The sequence below is a fragment of the Tiliqua scincoides genome, chromosome 1, assembly GCF_035046505.1.
Source record: "Tiliqua scincoides isolate rTilSci1 chromosome 1, rTilSci1.hap2, whole genome shotgun sequence".
Lineage (NCBI taxonomy): Eukaryota > Metazoa > Chordata > Lepidosauria > Squamata > Scincidae > Tiliqua > Tiliqua scincoides.
Window position 1 is genome coordinate 230,024,250 of NC_089821.1, and position 16,480 is coordinate 230,040,729.

The following is a 16,480-nucleotide window of genomic DNA, read 5'->3' on the forward strand; positions in this document are numbered from 1 at the left end:
CCCCATCATACCCACCTTTCAGGGACATGTGATGGTTGGGGAGGCAGGTGAGGCAGAGCCTCCCCACTGGAGTCCTTTGAAAAGCAATCACCCACAACCCATGGGTGATTGGGCAGCAGTGCTTTCCAAAGGACTCCAGTGGGGAGGCTCTGCCTTACCTTGTGGGTGCTTGCATGCCCCACATGGTGGGGGCGCTTTTCAAACGACTCCTGCGGGGAGGCTCTGCCTCACCTGTCTCCCCGCCCACCACACGTCCCTGCCACCTTTCTCTCTCTTCTTCCCACCCCGTGTTATTTGCTGCCTGTACTGGGAAGCAGAGTTAGGAGCGAAACTTATGGGGTGACTCCCTTTTGAGTAAACATGCCAACACACACAGGCCCCTAGGCAAGGCAGAAGAGAGGCACAGTGGCGCCCAATCTTGCGACCAGAAATGCCTGGGAAGCTGTGCGCTCCTTTAAGAGAAGGAGGAGCCCTGGCAGATGAGGTCATGCTGCGGGTGTGGACCAGGAAACAGAAGAATCCCGAGAATCCATCTTAAGCCAGGGCGAAGTTCTCCTTGCTGCGTAATGAGGACCAAGTGAGAGAGCCAGAGATTCTGGATGGGGGCTGGTTTCTGCCTGGGTTGATGTTTGAAGGTTAGCTGAGCCTGAGTTCAGTAGACCAAGAGGAGCTGGAGAGAGCTGAAAGGTAAGGACAACTGGCTGAGGATGTGAGAAGGACCAGGAGTGAAACACCCATTAAATTCAATGGGACTTTCTTCTAAGGAAATGTATCTATGATTGTAGCCTTAAATGCTGATCCTGGGCATATTTATACAAAAGTGACCCCTACAGGGTTCAATTGGAGTTGCTCCCAACTGTGCATGTAGGGTGGTGTGTGTGTGTGTTGTTGCCCTGTGACCATAGCAACACTGTTGTGTTAACTGATCTGGAAGGTACAGTTTTTAATTACCACAAAGGTGGTCATCCTGAATATATTTGTGTAGCTGTAAGCCCCAACGAAGTAAGTTGAACTGAGTAAACAGGACAGAGGAGTTAGGGATGTGGTCCATGAGTTATTTAAGCCTGCTTGGTACTTTCCATTTCGGTATTTTATGAGACTGAGGGCCCAATCCTATCCAATTTTCCAGTGCTGGTGCTGATCTGCCTATGGGGTGTGTACCCCCCCTGTGGTGGGGAGGCAGTCACAGAGGCATCCTCAAGGTATGGGAACACTTGTTCCCTTACCTTGGGGTTGAGTTGCGGCTGCACTGCAAAAAATTTTTTCCCAATTGCTGGAAAATTGGATAGGTTTGGGCCCTGCGGCTACAATCTGATCCACACTTACTGTGAGAAAGCCCCCTTGACTATAGTGAGACTTGCATCTGAGTAGACATGCATAAAATTGGGCTCTTCAAAAAGTTGTTGTTTTTAAGTGGGTTTAATATCCTCATCAGAAACAATTCCCTCCAAACGTACCTTTAATGTAATTCAATTTAATGTAATCCCAATTGAATGTGTATTTACAGTTAGGGCAAGTATACTGGTTTGTCTTGTGAATGATAACTTCTGAGAACTTTCCTGGTATCAGCCCTTGGCCACCAGTCTTTCTATCAATAAACAAACAGCCTTGTTTGGAGAATCCTTGTTCAACTGTGTTTCCTGTTCCAACACTGGTAGTTATCGCTTTAGTTTAAACAAACCTATAAAGAAGCTCCTAAACACCTGTGTGTCTGATATCTGCACCATGTATACTTGTTGGAAAGTGGTTACTGACTGTAGCTGGCTGTATAGTGTAGCACATCTGGTTTTGCACAGATGTGTGATACATGCTTGGGGGCAGTGTTAAGATAAATGTTGCCAGCTGGTGTGACTAATTCATGAATTTCATACAGGAACAAACTTGTTCCCATTGTTTATCCTCACGGAGCTTTTGTCCATGTGGTATGCCACATGTTCATCTGATGTTGATGTTTTTTAAAATATCCCTCCATTGCTTCTGTTTTTTTCTTCTTAGTAGAGACTTGGTGGTAATTCCAGAGCTTACTTTATTGCAGGTCCCATGAATTTTCTTGGGATGAGATAACATCACCTCATGCTGGAACCCTCAATTCTATAAAAACTCAAGGGGATTGGGAACAGGCTTAGCTGAAAAATTATCAGCTCCCATGTGAACTGGAATATTCTGAGATTATTGGCTGAGCCTGCTCACATGGGAGGGGGGTGTATGAACAGGACCTCTTCAGTTGCTATATCCCAGTGGAGCACCATCCGCTAAGCATTCTTCTGATCTTGACTCTTCAATTTGGTTATTGCATAGTGCTTTGTTTCTAAGTTTCAGATGTTGCCTGCAGGTTTCTTTTTTGGCGGAGCTACACATTGTGGATCTCAAAGCTAGAAGACTTCCCGAAAATGATGTCCTTGAACAATCTTCAGAAGAAAGTTGAGAGTCCGGTAACTATCTTATCTTCCTTTTAGGCACTAATTGGTTTTGTCCTTCCAATGTAAGAAAGCTTCTGGATATGCTAGGTTTCTGAAATTGTCACTCTTGAGAAAAAGTGAAGTGTAACTTGGAGACAAAGCAGATGGGAAGTCTAGCAGACATGCGGTCTGCAGCACCACAGAAGGGGAATCTGTTGAGACTATAGGTTGTGAAGGAGCTAAGGAAGTGGGAAAATGTGAGTCTGACAGAGACAACTAGAGGACTGAAGCGAATAGTTGCAGGTGTGTATGTGTGGGCTGCAAGTCACTGCTGTCTTGACCATTCTTGCTTTGACTTAGGACTGCTCTAGATCTGAAATCGGTGTTGCAGAAGGATGAAGCCCTCATCTTGGATCTATTCCTGTACCTCTACTGATAGCTTGTGCTACTCAGAAATATTCCTGTACCTTGTTATACATAGTAGGCTTAGTTCACACAAACAAGCAGCTGTATGTTGACTATAAAGCATATACCATGTTCCTTACTGCCAGGTGCAGCAGCCAATTTTTGCCACATTACCTCAGACCACTGTCTTTGGTGGTTTGCAGTAGGATAAGACTTAAAAATCCATGTTGTGGGCAATAAAAGCAGCCATGTGGAGAGCAACCACCCAGAGATTTTATAGTAACTACCTTGATTGCCCACTAATCTGAATTGAGTCTTGCCTAGTCAGAGTTAATCCTGTGTAATGAGCAGTCTCCTCAAAAACTGAAATAGTACTGGGATTCTCTGAAGCTACTGTTTGCATTAGGGCTTCTATGCAAAGCTGAGAATTTTCCTTCCTGTATCAGTATAAATGAGCAGCACCTGCTGCAGAGGCTGTTAAAGGAGCTTGCCAAGAAGTGTATGAAGAAGCTTTGCATTAATGCAAAGGATTGGAGAGTTATTGCATTTGTAATGGTGAGAAATTGCCATCCTTGCAACATATCTGTATTTCAGTTGATAAAACATGTGAAAGATTAAAATTGTTTTCTATCATTTCTTTTCTTATAGACTATTCCATACATTGGGACTATTCTTGGTGGGCTTCTGCCTGGAAAGCTAGTTGTAATACGTGGGTTTGTCCCAGAAGATGCAGACAGGTAAGAGTTAAAACCAGAAGTTTGTAATGAATCATTTTGTAGGTGATATTGCATGCCAGCTTGCTAGCAAATAGCTGAAGGGCACAGGGGTGGGCAGACTTCTGCATAGGGGCCAGACTTGGGGGACCATCAATGCTAAGAATGCATGCATGAACCTCCCAATTAGACCTTAGAGCTAAGAAAAAATGAAGAAACTCCTGCCCATAGAGGAACTCCTGCCCATCATAGAGAATGATGCTCAAAGGAAGCTTTTGCCCTTGGTCTGCTTACATTGTAAGCCTTACAAGAGCTATAATTAGGAACTTGAATTCTTCTTTAGGGCCAGCACGGGCCAAGTGGATATACCTTTTTGGGGTTTGGGGCCAGATCTCAGGTGGAGGGCCGGTTGAGGCCTATGGCCCATAGGTTGCCTATCCCTGCATAGCTATTTTGGCAGAAAGGGCATTTATTGGAAGTTGTTATAGCTTTCCAACTTGGTTTAGATTACAAGTTTTGTGATGGAAATGGCAGTGTTGTAAAAACCAGTCCCCAGACTTAACTTCAAATACTATTAATTTAGTTTTATTTTTTTACTATTTTGCTCATTTCATTTTAAAATCTGAGTCTTGAATACAAGTAATGATCAAATGAATTGATATGCAAGAGGTAAGACATAAACATGCAGTGTTTAATGGTGGTGTGCTTCAAAAGGTTGGCTAGAGAAAATGCTGACTTTTGAAATATTTATGGAATTGCAGTAGTTCTGAAAGCTCTCTATTGCTAAATCTATTTGTTTTTTTAAACAAATGTTAATGTTGTTAAATGTTAATATTAATGATAATCAGTGTTATTAAACCTATATGTATATAGTATGATCTGTTGAAAGTAAGTCTCCCGTAAAAGTTTTTTTCTATGACTGGACATAAATTCTGTCCCCACCCTTGATTACAGAAAAATTCCACAGTGACAGTACCTTGTCTTGTCATCCTATTCAAGCTTGCAAGACAATGGCATGATCAGTGAATCAGCTTGTTCTTGAGACAAACAGCCATTTAGGCCACAAAAGAGTGCACCTTTGCCTCTGGCTCTTGATCCCCAGCCCTGTTGTCTGTTCAGTTGGTGTCTGTGTTAATTGAGTTTCATGCTCTGTGAGCAATTTCAACAGAGTTGACCCATGTCTTCCTAGGAAATGGGTAGAAAAAAAAACAAAACTACCCAATCCCTGAGATTCAGGGAAGGCCTATCAAGAACCATCTAAGAATAATAGGTTTGTCTGGGATGAGCTCATTGAGCAAAGGGTCCATGGGTAGGATTCGGAAGAGTTTGGCCATGGACTCCAGAGAGAGTTTTGGATAGCAAGGTGTGCTGCACCACACATTTGCTACCAATTTCACCACTAGCATTCTCCATGCTATTCAGCACTTAAGACTGAAGCCTCTTTCAAAAGCAAGGCAACCATTTGGGGGGAAAACCCAGCCATTTTCCAGGCACCAGGATGAACCTCCAGTTGCTGTGGCTACTTTGTGTCTGGATTTTGTTGAACTCTGGTTCAGAACATTTCTTTTCCCCTTCCTATCAGTGTGTGAATTGATATTTGTGTGTCTCATCATTTGCAAACACCAATCTCCTTGGGTATAAGTCTGCAATTCCAAGCACCTGACTTCATGTGGTTGGATTGCACTGGCTTATTCTCATGTATATCCCCTGAGGGCTGGGGATAAGAATAGGCCCTCAGTTTGGCTGTACTTGTCATAAGAGGCAACTGAACAGCCACCGGGTAGATGGGACTCGTTAGCCTGGGAAGGCAGCTCATCTGAGAGAAGGAAAACTCTGATCCCAAACCTCCACTGCCTTGTGGCTACATCCAGTTGTGGAAAAGGCTTCAGGAGTCAACCTCGAGGCAAAATCCGGAGCCGGAGTCCCTGAAGCAGTTCATGGCTGAACACAGTCACGTTCTGGCAACTCCTGTGACGCTGCTGGAACCAACCGTATTGGCTTCTGTCTTTCCATTGGACCATTTCAGTGACGTGGAGAGGGGGGATATGCTGCATGGGTAACAGTCTATCCTCCATATCTATTTTACCCAGGCTTCATAAACTGGAGAGGACACTCTGTTCCAGAACACTTTTCAGAGTGCGATACCATAGTCTTCCGAGACTGAAGGATGCCAACAAGAATTCTCATGTATCTTAGGAGCTGTGAACCACATGTGGTAACTCTTGCCACATGGTTAGAATTGCTGTTACAGGTGTTCTTAGTCAGCTGAACTGACAACTGTGTTTCAAATTTACTGGCAGGTTCCAAGTAGACTTCCAGTGTGGCAGTAGTATTAAACCTCGTGCAGATGTAGCCTTTCATTTCAACCCCCGATTCAAAAGATCTGGTTGCATTGTTTGCAATACCCTGCGGGAAGAGAAATGGGGCAGAGAAGAAATCACTTATGAGATGCCTTTCAAAAAAGGGCAGTTATTTGAGATCGTTTTTATGATTCTACATGATAAATTCCAGGTGAGCTGCTAGAATAATTCGCTGGCTAATCCCTCATGTCATTAAGCTCAATTTCTTGAGTGCTGAAGACCCTTGGGGTTTAATAGAAAGAAGTTAAACATGGGTTTAGCTCTACTTTGGGAATGTGACTTAAATGTGTGCAATTTTGTCTGAATTGCGCCTTACTCAAACAATGTGAGCAGGAGCCTTTCCACTCCAGTAAGTATCTGCTTCTCCCATCTTGTGCTTTGAAAGCCACTAGTTTCATAATTTGTAAGTTCCAGTAAACAAAAGGCAACTTTGGAAGGGGGAAGAAGAACAACTTAATAGATCAGCATTTCTGGGGAGAGTGCATGCAAACTTTGTAGAATTTAATTTGAGGCTGAATGAGAAGGTGTGATCTCCATGCAAATTGAGAAACTCTAACACAGCTATTCTCAAAAGTTTCTCTAGCAAGATATTCGTTTGGAATGCTATTCTCCTCCATAGAAATTTGACTGTCATGACTCTTGTCATATTTTATTGCATTCTTCCTTATCACTGTTGCAGAAATCATCTTTATATTCCTATCCCTTCTCAATCTAGGATTTTTACATGCAGCCTTTTTGTTTTATATTAATAAATGCTGGATCTGTGAAATTGTTTATCTTCCAGTAAACAAAAGGGAGAGGGAAAATATGAGGATCTTGAAGCAGCTGCACCAATTTCATAAGAAATTCAGGATCTTAGCTTTTTCTGGCAGACAAAATGAGCAAAGCATCTAAGGGTAGCGATTTTCAGTCTTTTTAATCTCTTGGCACACTGACAAGGTGCTAGAATTGTTAAGGCACACCATCAGCTTTTTTTTTTTGACAATTGACATAGCTTGCCATGCTGCTAGTGGGGGCCTGCTTTCCCCAATGGCCCTACAAATGATCCCCCCAAATCTTGCAGGACACCTGCAAACCATTCACGGCACATTGATGTCCTGCTGAACACTGGTTGAAAATCACTGGTCTAGGGGAATGAATGTAGTGATGTGTATTAAAAGTGCAGATATTAATAACATAGGAAGAAGTAACAATGGCTAGTGAGGGACTGCAGAAGACTTTATGGTGATAAAACAGTGGCAAACCCTTAGCCCTTTAGAGGAACTGTGAAGAACCAGGCCATTGTGCATAAATGGCAATGCACACAAACAACTCTGGAACATGGTATATAGCATGGGCTATGACTCCTCCTTGTGTGGACACAGCCTTGGGGGAATCGCATGATGTCTGGTTCTGCATCATCTTGGTGTTCTCTGCTGACAGTCGAGTAACTAATGCGAGATGCTCCCAAAATGCACAAAGCAAACATTTGGGAACTATTGAATTGAATAACTCTGTAAAAATGTCTTGCTAGTTATTTTCAAAATGAGAAAATAAGATGTTTGCATGAATATGAAACGAATTTGAAGTTTGGATAGCAGATCATTTAAGTATCCTTGTGTATGTGTGTCTTTTTGAGGTGTCGGTGAATGGAACGCACTTGTTGCTCTACAAGCATAGAATTAACTTTGAAAAAATAGATACACTTGGGATATCTGGAAAAGTGCAAGTGAAGACAATTGGATTTGTTTCAAACAGTGTAAGTTATTACATAAGTTTATTTTGTGATTGGCATTCATTTTTTTTGCGTATTCTGCTTATTACATTGTACGGAAGTGCAGTATGAAGAGTTTGTTACAAAATGTATCTGAGGGTGAAGTTATTGCTGACAGAAGCAGCTTAGCACTTCAGTGGGAAAATACCAGTTACTCCAGGGCCAGGTGTTCAAGTTCAACCAACTCAGTTGATCAGACTTGTAGAGGGACCATTCTGAGGCGACTGAAGTAAGGCATGGTCACAACAAGCATAGTGTGGTTGACCAAAGTACCTGGAAGAGTAGAGGCTGGGAAACTGGCCATGTGCACTTGTTACCTCTCTTGTTAAGTTATGGACTGACAATATAAAGGCAACAGGTGATCCTCATTGAAAGGTGATCATTCTTCTAAATAAAACAACCTGGTTCTTGCTCCTGCTGTATCATCACTCTTTGTGCTTGGGAATCTCATTTTTAAAGTCATGTTAAAAATTCAGAGGATTCATAGTTTGCAGTATGTTTAGATGAGTTGCCTATCACCTGTGAACATTCATCTCCCAACCTGTCTTTTTTTCTGCAGCCTTTGCAAGGCTCTCGGCCATCCTTGCTAGGGGCAACACAGAATAACACAGGAAATGTATGTATTCTTATTGTCTGGCTAGGTTCATAGCTGTCGTTCTTTTTATATTGTATTGTAGTTCACTCTTTTTCTTTTCAGCAGGAAGAGGTACCTGATGGTTCACAGCTGGTGAGTATGTTTGTGAATGTAAGCTGCATGTGAATATATTAAGGGAATGGAAAGTTAGGCCTGTTTCCATATGTCCATATCAAAGAGCACTGCTCTGTATAAAGCTTTCTCCCTTTCCATTCTGAATAGCGAGGCATGTTGTAGAACTCTCAGTCATAGTGGATTGGTGGCTTCATCCTGTTCAAAGCTGTACCACCAAAGAGCATCCTCTTATTGCTATTCTGTGCAGCTAGGCAAGTCTAGTTCACACCAGCTGGTATATTGACACCAGGTCTCTTATAGCTACATGTTTTTAGCAAAACCTCTCATAGTCATGCATATTTGTTCATCTTTAGCAGTTATTTTAACCTTTTTTGTCTCACAGCACACTGACAAGGTGCTAAAATTGTCAAGTCACACCAGTTTTGTGACAATTGATGGGGCACACCATGCTGCTGGGTGGGGAGCTTGCATCCCCCAAGGGCCCTACTAATAAATGACCCTCTCCCACAGCACACCTGCGGACCATTCCCGGCACACCACTGTGCCATGGTAGAAAATGAAATATTGGAGAACGGACCTGTCGTAAACATAGGGGGGTTTGGGGTGCTCAGAGTTTTTGGTTCTCAAACCCTAAAGCCCTCAAGGCCCCCCCATCCAGTAGTACTGCCACCACCCTGTATGTGCCAGTGCCTCAGTCCAGGGGCACTGAGAGCCTCTAGGATTAATTCTATCCTTTGCAGGCACGGAGCTCTTTCTCCAATTAAAGCTTCAGGCCTCAAGTTACTAGACCTCAGTGAGCACTTGGTAGCTTGCTGAACGGCTAGGCAGGATTCTGAACCTTTGTCCCCAACAGACAATGAAACAGTTTAGTAAAAGATATTTTAGTTTATTAAGTACATAAGGTTACAGTAAGGCAGCAAATGCTAGAGGCATAAACATCTAGGAAACATATCAGCAATAAAATAATAAAGCTAGCTGGCTATCTCTATTAATACCTCTCTCTCACCTGGGTCAGTAACTCCTGTAGATCTCTTAGCTCCAGGCTACCTGTGAGGCCAGGTGCCCATGATGGACAAAGGAGCTCTCAGCGTGCAGGATGTTGCACTCAAAAACTCTGTCCAAGCAGGAACACCCCTCCCAGGCACTCATTATTATGCTTCTTATGCTAATAGTACTGAGGTGACTTCATACTATTTAGACTGTCCAATCAGACCCTAGAGGAACAGAACCTTCTCGAAGTTGGCCTGGTTGCTAACCCCTCCTAGTTCTTACCCCTCCCAACTGGAGATCTATAGCTGCACTCCATCAGGCTTGATCAGGTGCCTCTGTCTCCTAAGGTGCTAAACATTCCAATGGGTTGTACTTCTTGTTGTCTGTCCTTTCTGGCCAGCAAAGGAGAGACAACAATCCTTTTGTTTGTTTACTCATTCTTGCAGCTAGGAACTGCTAGCAACTTCTCTGTTACTGACTTAGTTTGGTTCAGACTTCACATGCTAACCTAGGCCTAGCATGTACATATTCATGACATGACCATATTGCTTTTTGAGGAGAAAAAGCTTCTTGGAAACAGAACACTTCCTTAGCACTTAATAGGCAGCCTCGCACAGTGACAGAACTCCTCTGAGGGAACTACTCTTGCTCTCTGTGTAAAATATATAATACTGTCTCTTTATGTCTCTTATCTCTTTATGCCCAGAAACATGATAGACCATCACTACCTCTTATATATCTATTGTTCCCACCTGCCTCTTGAGGACTATGTGAAACTCCAGTGGTGGTAATAGGATTAGGATAAGCAGGCATGATGAACTCTTATTTGATTTTTAAGCAAACAAGCATTGGATTACAATTCTAGTCACTCACTGTGTAACTGAAAGTTGTAAAATGGCATGCATTGGCAAAAGCCATGCTTGCTTTACAGATGTTGGAACCAGTTTACAAGCACCTATCTTAAATGTGTGCTCTTGGCTAATCTACACACATATGGAATGAAATCAATTTTATCAATTAACTTTTACTTTTAGACTTGGAGTCACTTCACATTTACCACACTACAGTGTGTGTGGTGTGGCTACAGTGGTTTTTACTAGTATGCAAGGTAAAAATAGCTGATATCTACCCCACAAATAGCTAGGAACATATGCTGGGGAGCAGCTCTATAACGTTGGCGTGTAACTTTTTATTTATTTAAAATACTTAGATCCTGCCTTCCCAATATTAGTGGGCATCTCAAGGAGGTGGGGGAAAGAACCAGAGGCTTGACAGAACAGAAACCTGTTTACTATGAGAGCCATGAGTCAAAATGTGATTGCTGAGAGACAGTTCACACTTTACATGGGAAAGTACATTGTCAAACATTCCTACAAACCTTGAGAAGTAAAGTAGTGTTGTCAAAAGAGAAGGCTTTGCAAGTTCTGAACTTTGTGGTTGTCCCCCACCCCAAAAAGGAATGACCAGTGAGGCAGGTGTAAAAATTGGCAAGTGTCAACAACATTTTCCTCTTTCAGGTGGTTCCCTATGTCGCACGACTTAATTCTTCTCTTGAATCTGGGCGAACAATTGTCATCAAAGGAGAAGTTAATGAAAAGCCAGATAGGTTAGTAAATCAGAGTAATGTTCTTAATTTCTACTAGAATGTTTTAACAAGTGTTTGTGTGTAATGCAAGAGAACTTGCACTCTTACTTCCATCTGTGGTTGAGTTGCTATTCTATTAGAAAAGGGACTGTTTGCAGGGTAGGGAGAACCCAAAGCTTAGAGTAGTGGAATGTAGGAAGCTAAAAAAATGGGCACAGGCATCTTGAAGGAAGGAGATAAAGATGGTAGTTGACTGAGAAACAAGAATGACTGTGAAATCTCTGGGATTTAGAGGTTTGGCTCTGAATGCCAGATGCAACAGGGTACAGGTACCTTGTGTGCTCCCAAACAATGTTCTCAGTAACTTTTTTACAGGGACTGCCTGGAGCCCACACAGAGCTGTGCAGGGGCAACTCCAGGGCACTCTGCGATGAAATCATCATCACCTAGCTCTAGGGTGTGCAGAGCTCTGATACAAGCTGCATGGCTGTGCATGCATGGAGGGAAAGCTGCTCAGAAAGGCCCCGGGTGGGCCACTGTGAAATACAGGAAGCTGGACTAGATGGACCTTTGACCTGATTGAACAGGGCTGCTCTTATGTTAAGAACCTATTCTAATAATGAGTGGCAGTGGCCTATTAAACAGTGTAGGGAGTTGTAGACAGTACTTGTATTATAGAGGTGCTCAGGTGTATTATAGAGGTACTCGGGTGCCTTATACAGATCCCACTGGGCTCTGTTGCTATATGTTGTGAGCAGGAAGAGGGCATACTGTTCAGAGAGCTTCTGAAAGATGAAGACTTGTGGGCTAGGGATGCCCAAAGGGGTGATGGGAGGACAGAGGCTGAACGTCACACTGGCTGAACTAACTAGCCACATCTTTGCTTGCAGTTGCGTTCTTTTGATTATCTGAATTGTTTGTTGTAGGTTGCTTAGAGAAATGTACCTGCAACTCAGCTTTAATGCTATGCTTTAAAGCAGGAGTTTTAAACTTTTTTTTTACCAGTACCACCATAAATTGTATGAACAGGAGTGGATGGTTTGCCCTGGAGTGGGACACTTGCTCTGCACCTTTCCCACACTGTGCCTCCTTTTTTTGAAGGAGCAGGCAGCTGCACAACCACTCTTTGCCCACTGTCCCAGCTATCTCCTGCATCAGGGAGGGGGCGGTGTCAAGTGATCACTAGGGCAGTGGGCCCAAGGACTATCTTCTGTACTGTGAAGTACTACTAGTGGTACCAGAGTTTTATACAGGTGTGTTTCAGTTAGCATGCTGTTTCTCACCTACATACGTAACCACATCTATAAAGAATCACAAGTTTTAATTTCTGCTTATTGAAGTCGGAATGGATTAGGGGTGCAACACCATTAAGAAAGTCAGCATTATTAAGGTTTACAGGTAATAGCTTGCAGAGAGGTGTACCTGGTGGTTGCATTTGCTGCTACAAACCAAGAATCTGTGGCCAGGGGGACACACACCCATCTTTAAAGGGCCACAGGATGCTTAGTGGTTTGAGTTTTTTGTAGCTACAGCAAGAATTCTCATGGAAGTAGCCTACTAGGAGCTTTAATTTTAAGATATTGAAATTAACAATTCTTTCTGAAGATACAAAATGGCAATGCAATTAATCTTCTAGTTCAGCACTTCTGACTGGAACTCTTGCTGTAGCTGATTGTTGTAAACCTTACTTAATAGAATGGACTGAAGCACAATCTTACTACTGAGCACTTTCTCCTCAATGTTTGTTGAATATAGCCTACAGTAATATGACTAACATTAGCACTGTATTTGCAGCTTTGCAGTGAACCTCAAAGCCAGTGACTCAGATGATATTGCTCTACATCTGAATCCTCGAATGAAAGACAAAGTGTTTGTAAGAAACTCCTTCCTGTATAACAGTTGGGGAGAAGAAGAAAGGCACGTGACTCATTTTCCTTTCAGTCCAGGAATGTACTTTGAGGTAACTAACTGAACAAGGCCAGTGAACCACATTGTCTATGTCAGGGGTACCCAAACACCGGCCCAGGGGCAACCCCCGTCTCCAATGAGCCTCTGGCCCTGCGGAGACTTGCTGTAGCCTGCACTGGCCCAGTACAACTGTTCTCAGTGTAAGGGCAACTGTTTGACCTCTTGCATGAGCTGTGGGACGAGGGCTCCCTCCACTGCTTGCTGTTTCATGTCTGTGATGCAGCAGCAGCAGGGAAGGAAAGGCTAGCTTTGCTTTGTGCTAGGCCTTTTATAGGCCTTGTGCTATTGCAAGACTTTCTCTCATTCATATAAGTTCCATCTCTAATATATTCATTTATGTAAATTCAAATTTGAAATGTAAATTAATTTTTTCCCTGACCCTTCCCCCTGACAAAGTGTCATAGAGATGATATGGCCCTCCTGCCAAAATGTTTGGACATCCCTGGTCTGTGTAATGCAGACAGTTGTTTGGGGCTGAAAAAGGATGGGGGTAGAGAAGTAGGAGCCCTCAGAACTTGTGCAAAGCTGTATATTGCATCCTTGGTGAGATCTCTGAGTGGCAGCCTGTACTTGACAGCATGTTCTGCCAAATTCACACTTCCCTGACCTGAGGAAGTTGCTCTGAAATTGAGTAACCAATTATCATAGACTGCAGTGGGTAAAGGCCCAGTCACATGTCATGTGATTTGAAAAGCATGTCTATTCTAGTTCAGTTGTATTGTGCCAGGTTCAAACAAGGAGACTGGTAGACCAATGATCCCCTGGCTATGGTGGTGATTCAGTGATCAGAACTACCATTCCTGAATCACTTAACATTTTCATGCTCATTATTTTCAACTGTCTCATCCTATGCATCAGCTTTTGCTGATGTGACAAAAATATATCTTTCAGTTATTGGCTGCAAGGCTGATCAGCAGCCTGCTGAATAAAGGGAACTGTTGGCTTCAATACAAATTTAAAGCAAGTTTGTGTGAATGTGTTGACTGCACTGTAGTCAAACTATTTTATGACTGAACAGACATTTGTAGCTCAAAGGGAGGTGAGAATGAACTGAACTTCTTTCTTCAGTGCAGCTTCAATTTAAAGATGCTTTAATGTCCTTTTCACTTTCAGCTGATAATATTTTGTGAGGCCCATCACTACAGTGTTGCTATCAATGGTGTGCACACCCTGGAGTACAAGCACCGGTATAAACAACTTAACAAGATCAACATACTGGAAATTGGTGGGGACATTCGACTGTTTGATGTAAGGAGTTGGTAACCATGAAGCACTAGTCATCAAATTCTCAAGTTGCTTTTGGAAAAGTTGTCTTGAATTTTTTTAGTGGGGGGAGAGGAATGGAGCAGAGCTCACTTTGATCTTCAATAAAAGCAAAACTGAATGCAGCAGATGGCTTACCAAAATGGCTCTGTATTTGCCAGCAGAAATAAGTTGAAGTATTATGGTTAAGAACTTTATTCTTCATTCTTTATACAGTAACAAATACCAATATTGGTATTGGCTTTTGCTAGTGAGACTCATATGGTAAACTAGTAGGAAGCTTTTTCTCAGGATCAGTTAGATGAGATGTTAAAACATGTCACCTCCTCCTTGCATGCATTTCTGGTCTCTTAAGAATGCAGATGGGGATGAAGGTGGGGACTCTAACCTCTTGCATTATACAGGTTTCCTACTGAAAATCTCTCCCAAAGTCTCTTCATCTCTCCTCCCCTATCTCATTGCACTTAAGGGATTTTTGGTTGGAAAATGGTGCAGGACAAAGTATTAAATCTTCCCTTCCACCAGTACCATGGTACTAATATATATCCTCCTGGTGCTCTTCCTTCCCAGTTTTAAATGGGAAAATGCAGAAGGCTGTGTACTTGAAATCATATTTAGTCTGGCTCTGATTTGTTTTGAAATTGGCCTTTTTGTGCAACTTTGAGAATTGTTCAGTCTGTTTCCACTTACAGAAGGCATTAAATGTATACTTCTGATTGCACTGTTGTACTGGGAGGTGGGTATTTCTGGCAAGTTTACTGGTCTCTACAGTAACTACATATCTTACACTAGGAGCAAACTTCCATCAAGTATCTGTTTGTAGGAAGAGGATTAAAACAAAGGCTCTTATGGTGGTTTTAGGAATGAAAGGCAATTTCTTTTGCACTAGGCTACTCAAAGGGTCTTTATTAGCCTTGGTGAGTTCAAAATTGAAACTTCTGTGAAGCTATGTAGAAATTGCTGAATTTCCAAAATAAAAACAAAACTCTAAAAAGTGAAAATGTGTATGCTTTTTCTAAAGCACCCCTTGTAATGGTCTACGTGAGGAGTTAACATGGTGCAGCCTGTCAGCCGTGAATGGCAGTTCTTTGTTGGTGGTTTTTTGAACAGCTGCTCTCTAGCCCTGGGGGATACATAGCTAACCCCAGAGCTTCTGTTTGGCTACTAGTTTACTGTCCTTACATTAGTGTATATATACGCATTTACAAATTTGTCATCTTTCAATGAATGTGGCTAATTACAGAAACTGTCCAATAATCCCACATCTTTGGGACCTAGATAGTTGGAGGGTATTTTAAGCAGTGTGGTGGGTGTATGTGTATAAAAATTTAAATTCACTGAGTGGTAAAAAGCAAGCACAGCATTTTGTATTGTAGTATCTTCACACTCCTTTGAGAGCCCTACTCCATTGAGAGGATAAGCAGTGATAGATATTCCTTTTGTTCACTGGCTGTATGTAACACCACTTGTTTATAATGCTTAACCTCCATCTCCCTCCCCTTCATGGAACCAGTCCCTAAAGATCCCTAAACATCTTTGGAAACATGAGAGCAGTTGCATGTTTGTGCATCCATGGTAAGTTTATAGGCCATTTTTCTACTCTAAGGAGCTGTGTGTACACCCAGGAGCTAAACAAGGTAATGATTACATGGTGTAGCACTCCCAAAACGACTAGGCAGACAGCCACAAGTTTCTACTTGCAGGTCATTTTGAAAGATGCTTTACAGGTTATAAAAACTTTTATTTTAAAAGTTACAAATTAAAGCCTTGTTAAACATGGAAAAATGTTCATAGCTGTTGAATGTGTTCAGACTTAAACTCTGAATGGTGGTAAATGGGAAAGTATAGCAACTGCAAAAAGCATAACTGACTACTATACAGGTAGTTTGCTTGGTCTTGCCCTAGCCCCTAAAAGTAGCTCTGCAGTGGTTCCCCAAGGATAACTTCAAGTTGCTGAATTGTCTTCTGGCACTGATGTTCTACCTCTTCACACTCATCTAAAACAAAACCAAAAAAGTGTTAATGGAATAGTTTTGTGTCTTTCTCCTTTTTCCAAAACTAATAGCATGAATACTTTAGTCAAACTTGAAACACTGTGCCAATAATGCTGAAAAGCTTTATAATATGTAGAAAATGCCCCAAAGACTCCTACCCTTCATTATGAACATAATAAAAGGAAATACAATCCAATTTAACATTTAGTTTTTGTAATACAGTTAAGCCTCTTACAATTATCAAAGAGGAATTCATTTTGCTCAGCAGCAAGCTATTGTAGTTATGGGGCCAAGAACTGCCACCCTGCCAATGCTACCAGGTTTTGAAAGTTGAACCTAAT

General features: G+C 42.2%; 2 protein-coding genes across 5 annotated transcripts in view; one reads left to right on the forward strand and one right to left on the reverse strand.

Annotated features, from left to right (window-relative positions):
• Positions 1 to 526: 526 nt before the first annotated feature.
• Positions 527 to 15,146, forward strand: LGALS8 (galectin 8). Of its 4 annotated transcripts, none has more exons than XM_066617132.1 (10): positions 527 to 687; positions 2,314 to 2,432; positions 3,453 to 3,541; positions 5,818 to 6,028; positions 7,496 to 7,615; positions 8,190 to 8,246; positions 8,328 to 8,357; positions 10,847 to 10,935; positions 12,709 to 12,874; positions 13,996 to 15,146. In XM_066617132.1, the coding sequence occupies exons 2-10, from the start codon at positions 2,391 to 2,393 to the stop codon at positions 14,143 to 14,145; spliced, it is 954 nt and encodes a 317-aa protein (XP_066473229.1). In that variant the 5' UTR covers positions 527 to 687; positions 2,314 to 2,390; the 3' UTR covers positions 14,146 to 15,146. The 4 variants fall into 4 exon arrangements, with proteins under 4 accessions (XP_066473229.1, XP_066473220.1, XP_066473238.1 ...); XM_066617123.1 differs by having other exon boundaries at positions 2,333 to 2,432; XM_066617141.1 differs by having other exon boundaries at positions 2,333 to 2,432; positions 8,331 to 8,357.
• Positions 15,147 to 15,875: 729 nt separating this feature from the next.
• HEATR1 (HEAT repeat containing 1) overlaps positions 15,876 to 16,480 on the reverse strand; it is a 45,322-nt gene continuing 44,717 nt past the window's right edge. The window contains exon 45 of the mRNA XM_066611462.1: positions 15,876 to 16,142. Coding sequence (XP_066467559.1) covers positions 16,054 to 16,142 — 89 coding nt within the window. The 3' untranslated portion in view covers positions 15,876 to 16,053. The remainder of the gene's footprint in view (positions 16,143 to 16,480) is intronic.

Bases quoted from the DNA above. Each gene is read 5' to 3' on its own strand.
- LGALS8 (XM_066617132.1), top strand. From the start codon at position 2,391: ATGATGTCCTTGAACAATCTTCAGAAGAAAGTTGAGAGTCCG. The intron at 6,029-7,495 runs GTGAGCTGCTAG...TGTCTTTTTGAG, and splicing joins TTCTACATGATAAATTCCAG to GTGTCGGTGAATGGAACGCA. The intron at 12,875-13,995 runs GTAACTAACTGA...TTTCACTTTCAG, and splicing joins GTCCAGGAATGTACTTTGAG to CTGATAATATTTTGTGAGGC.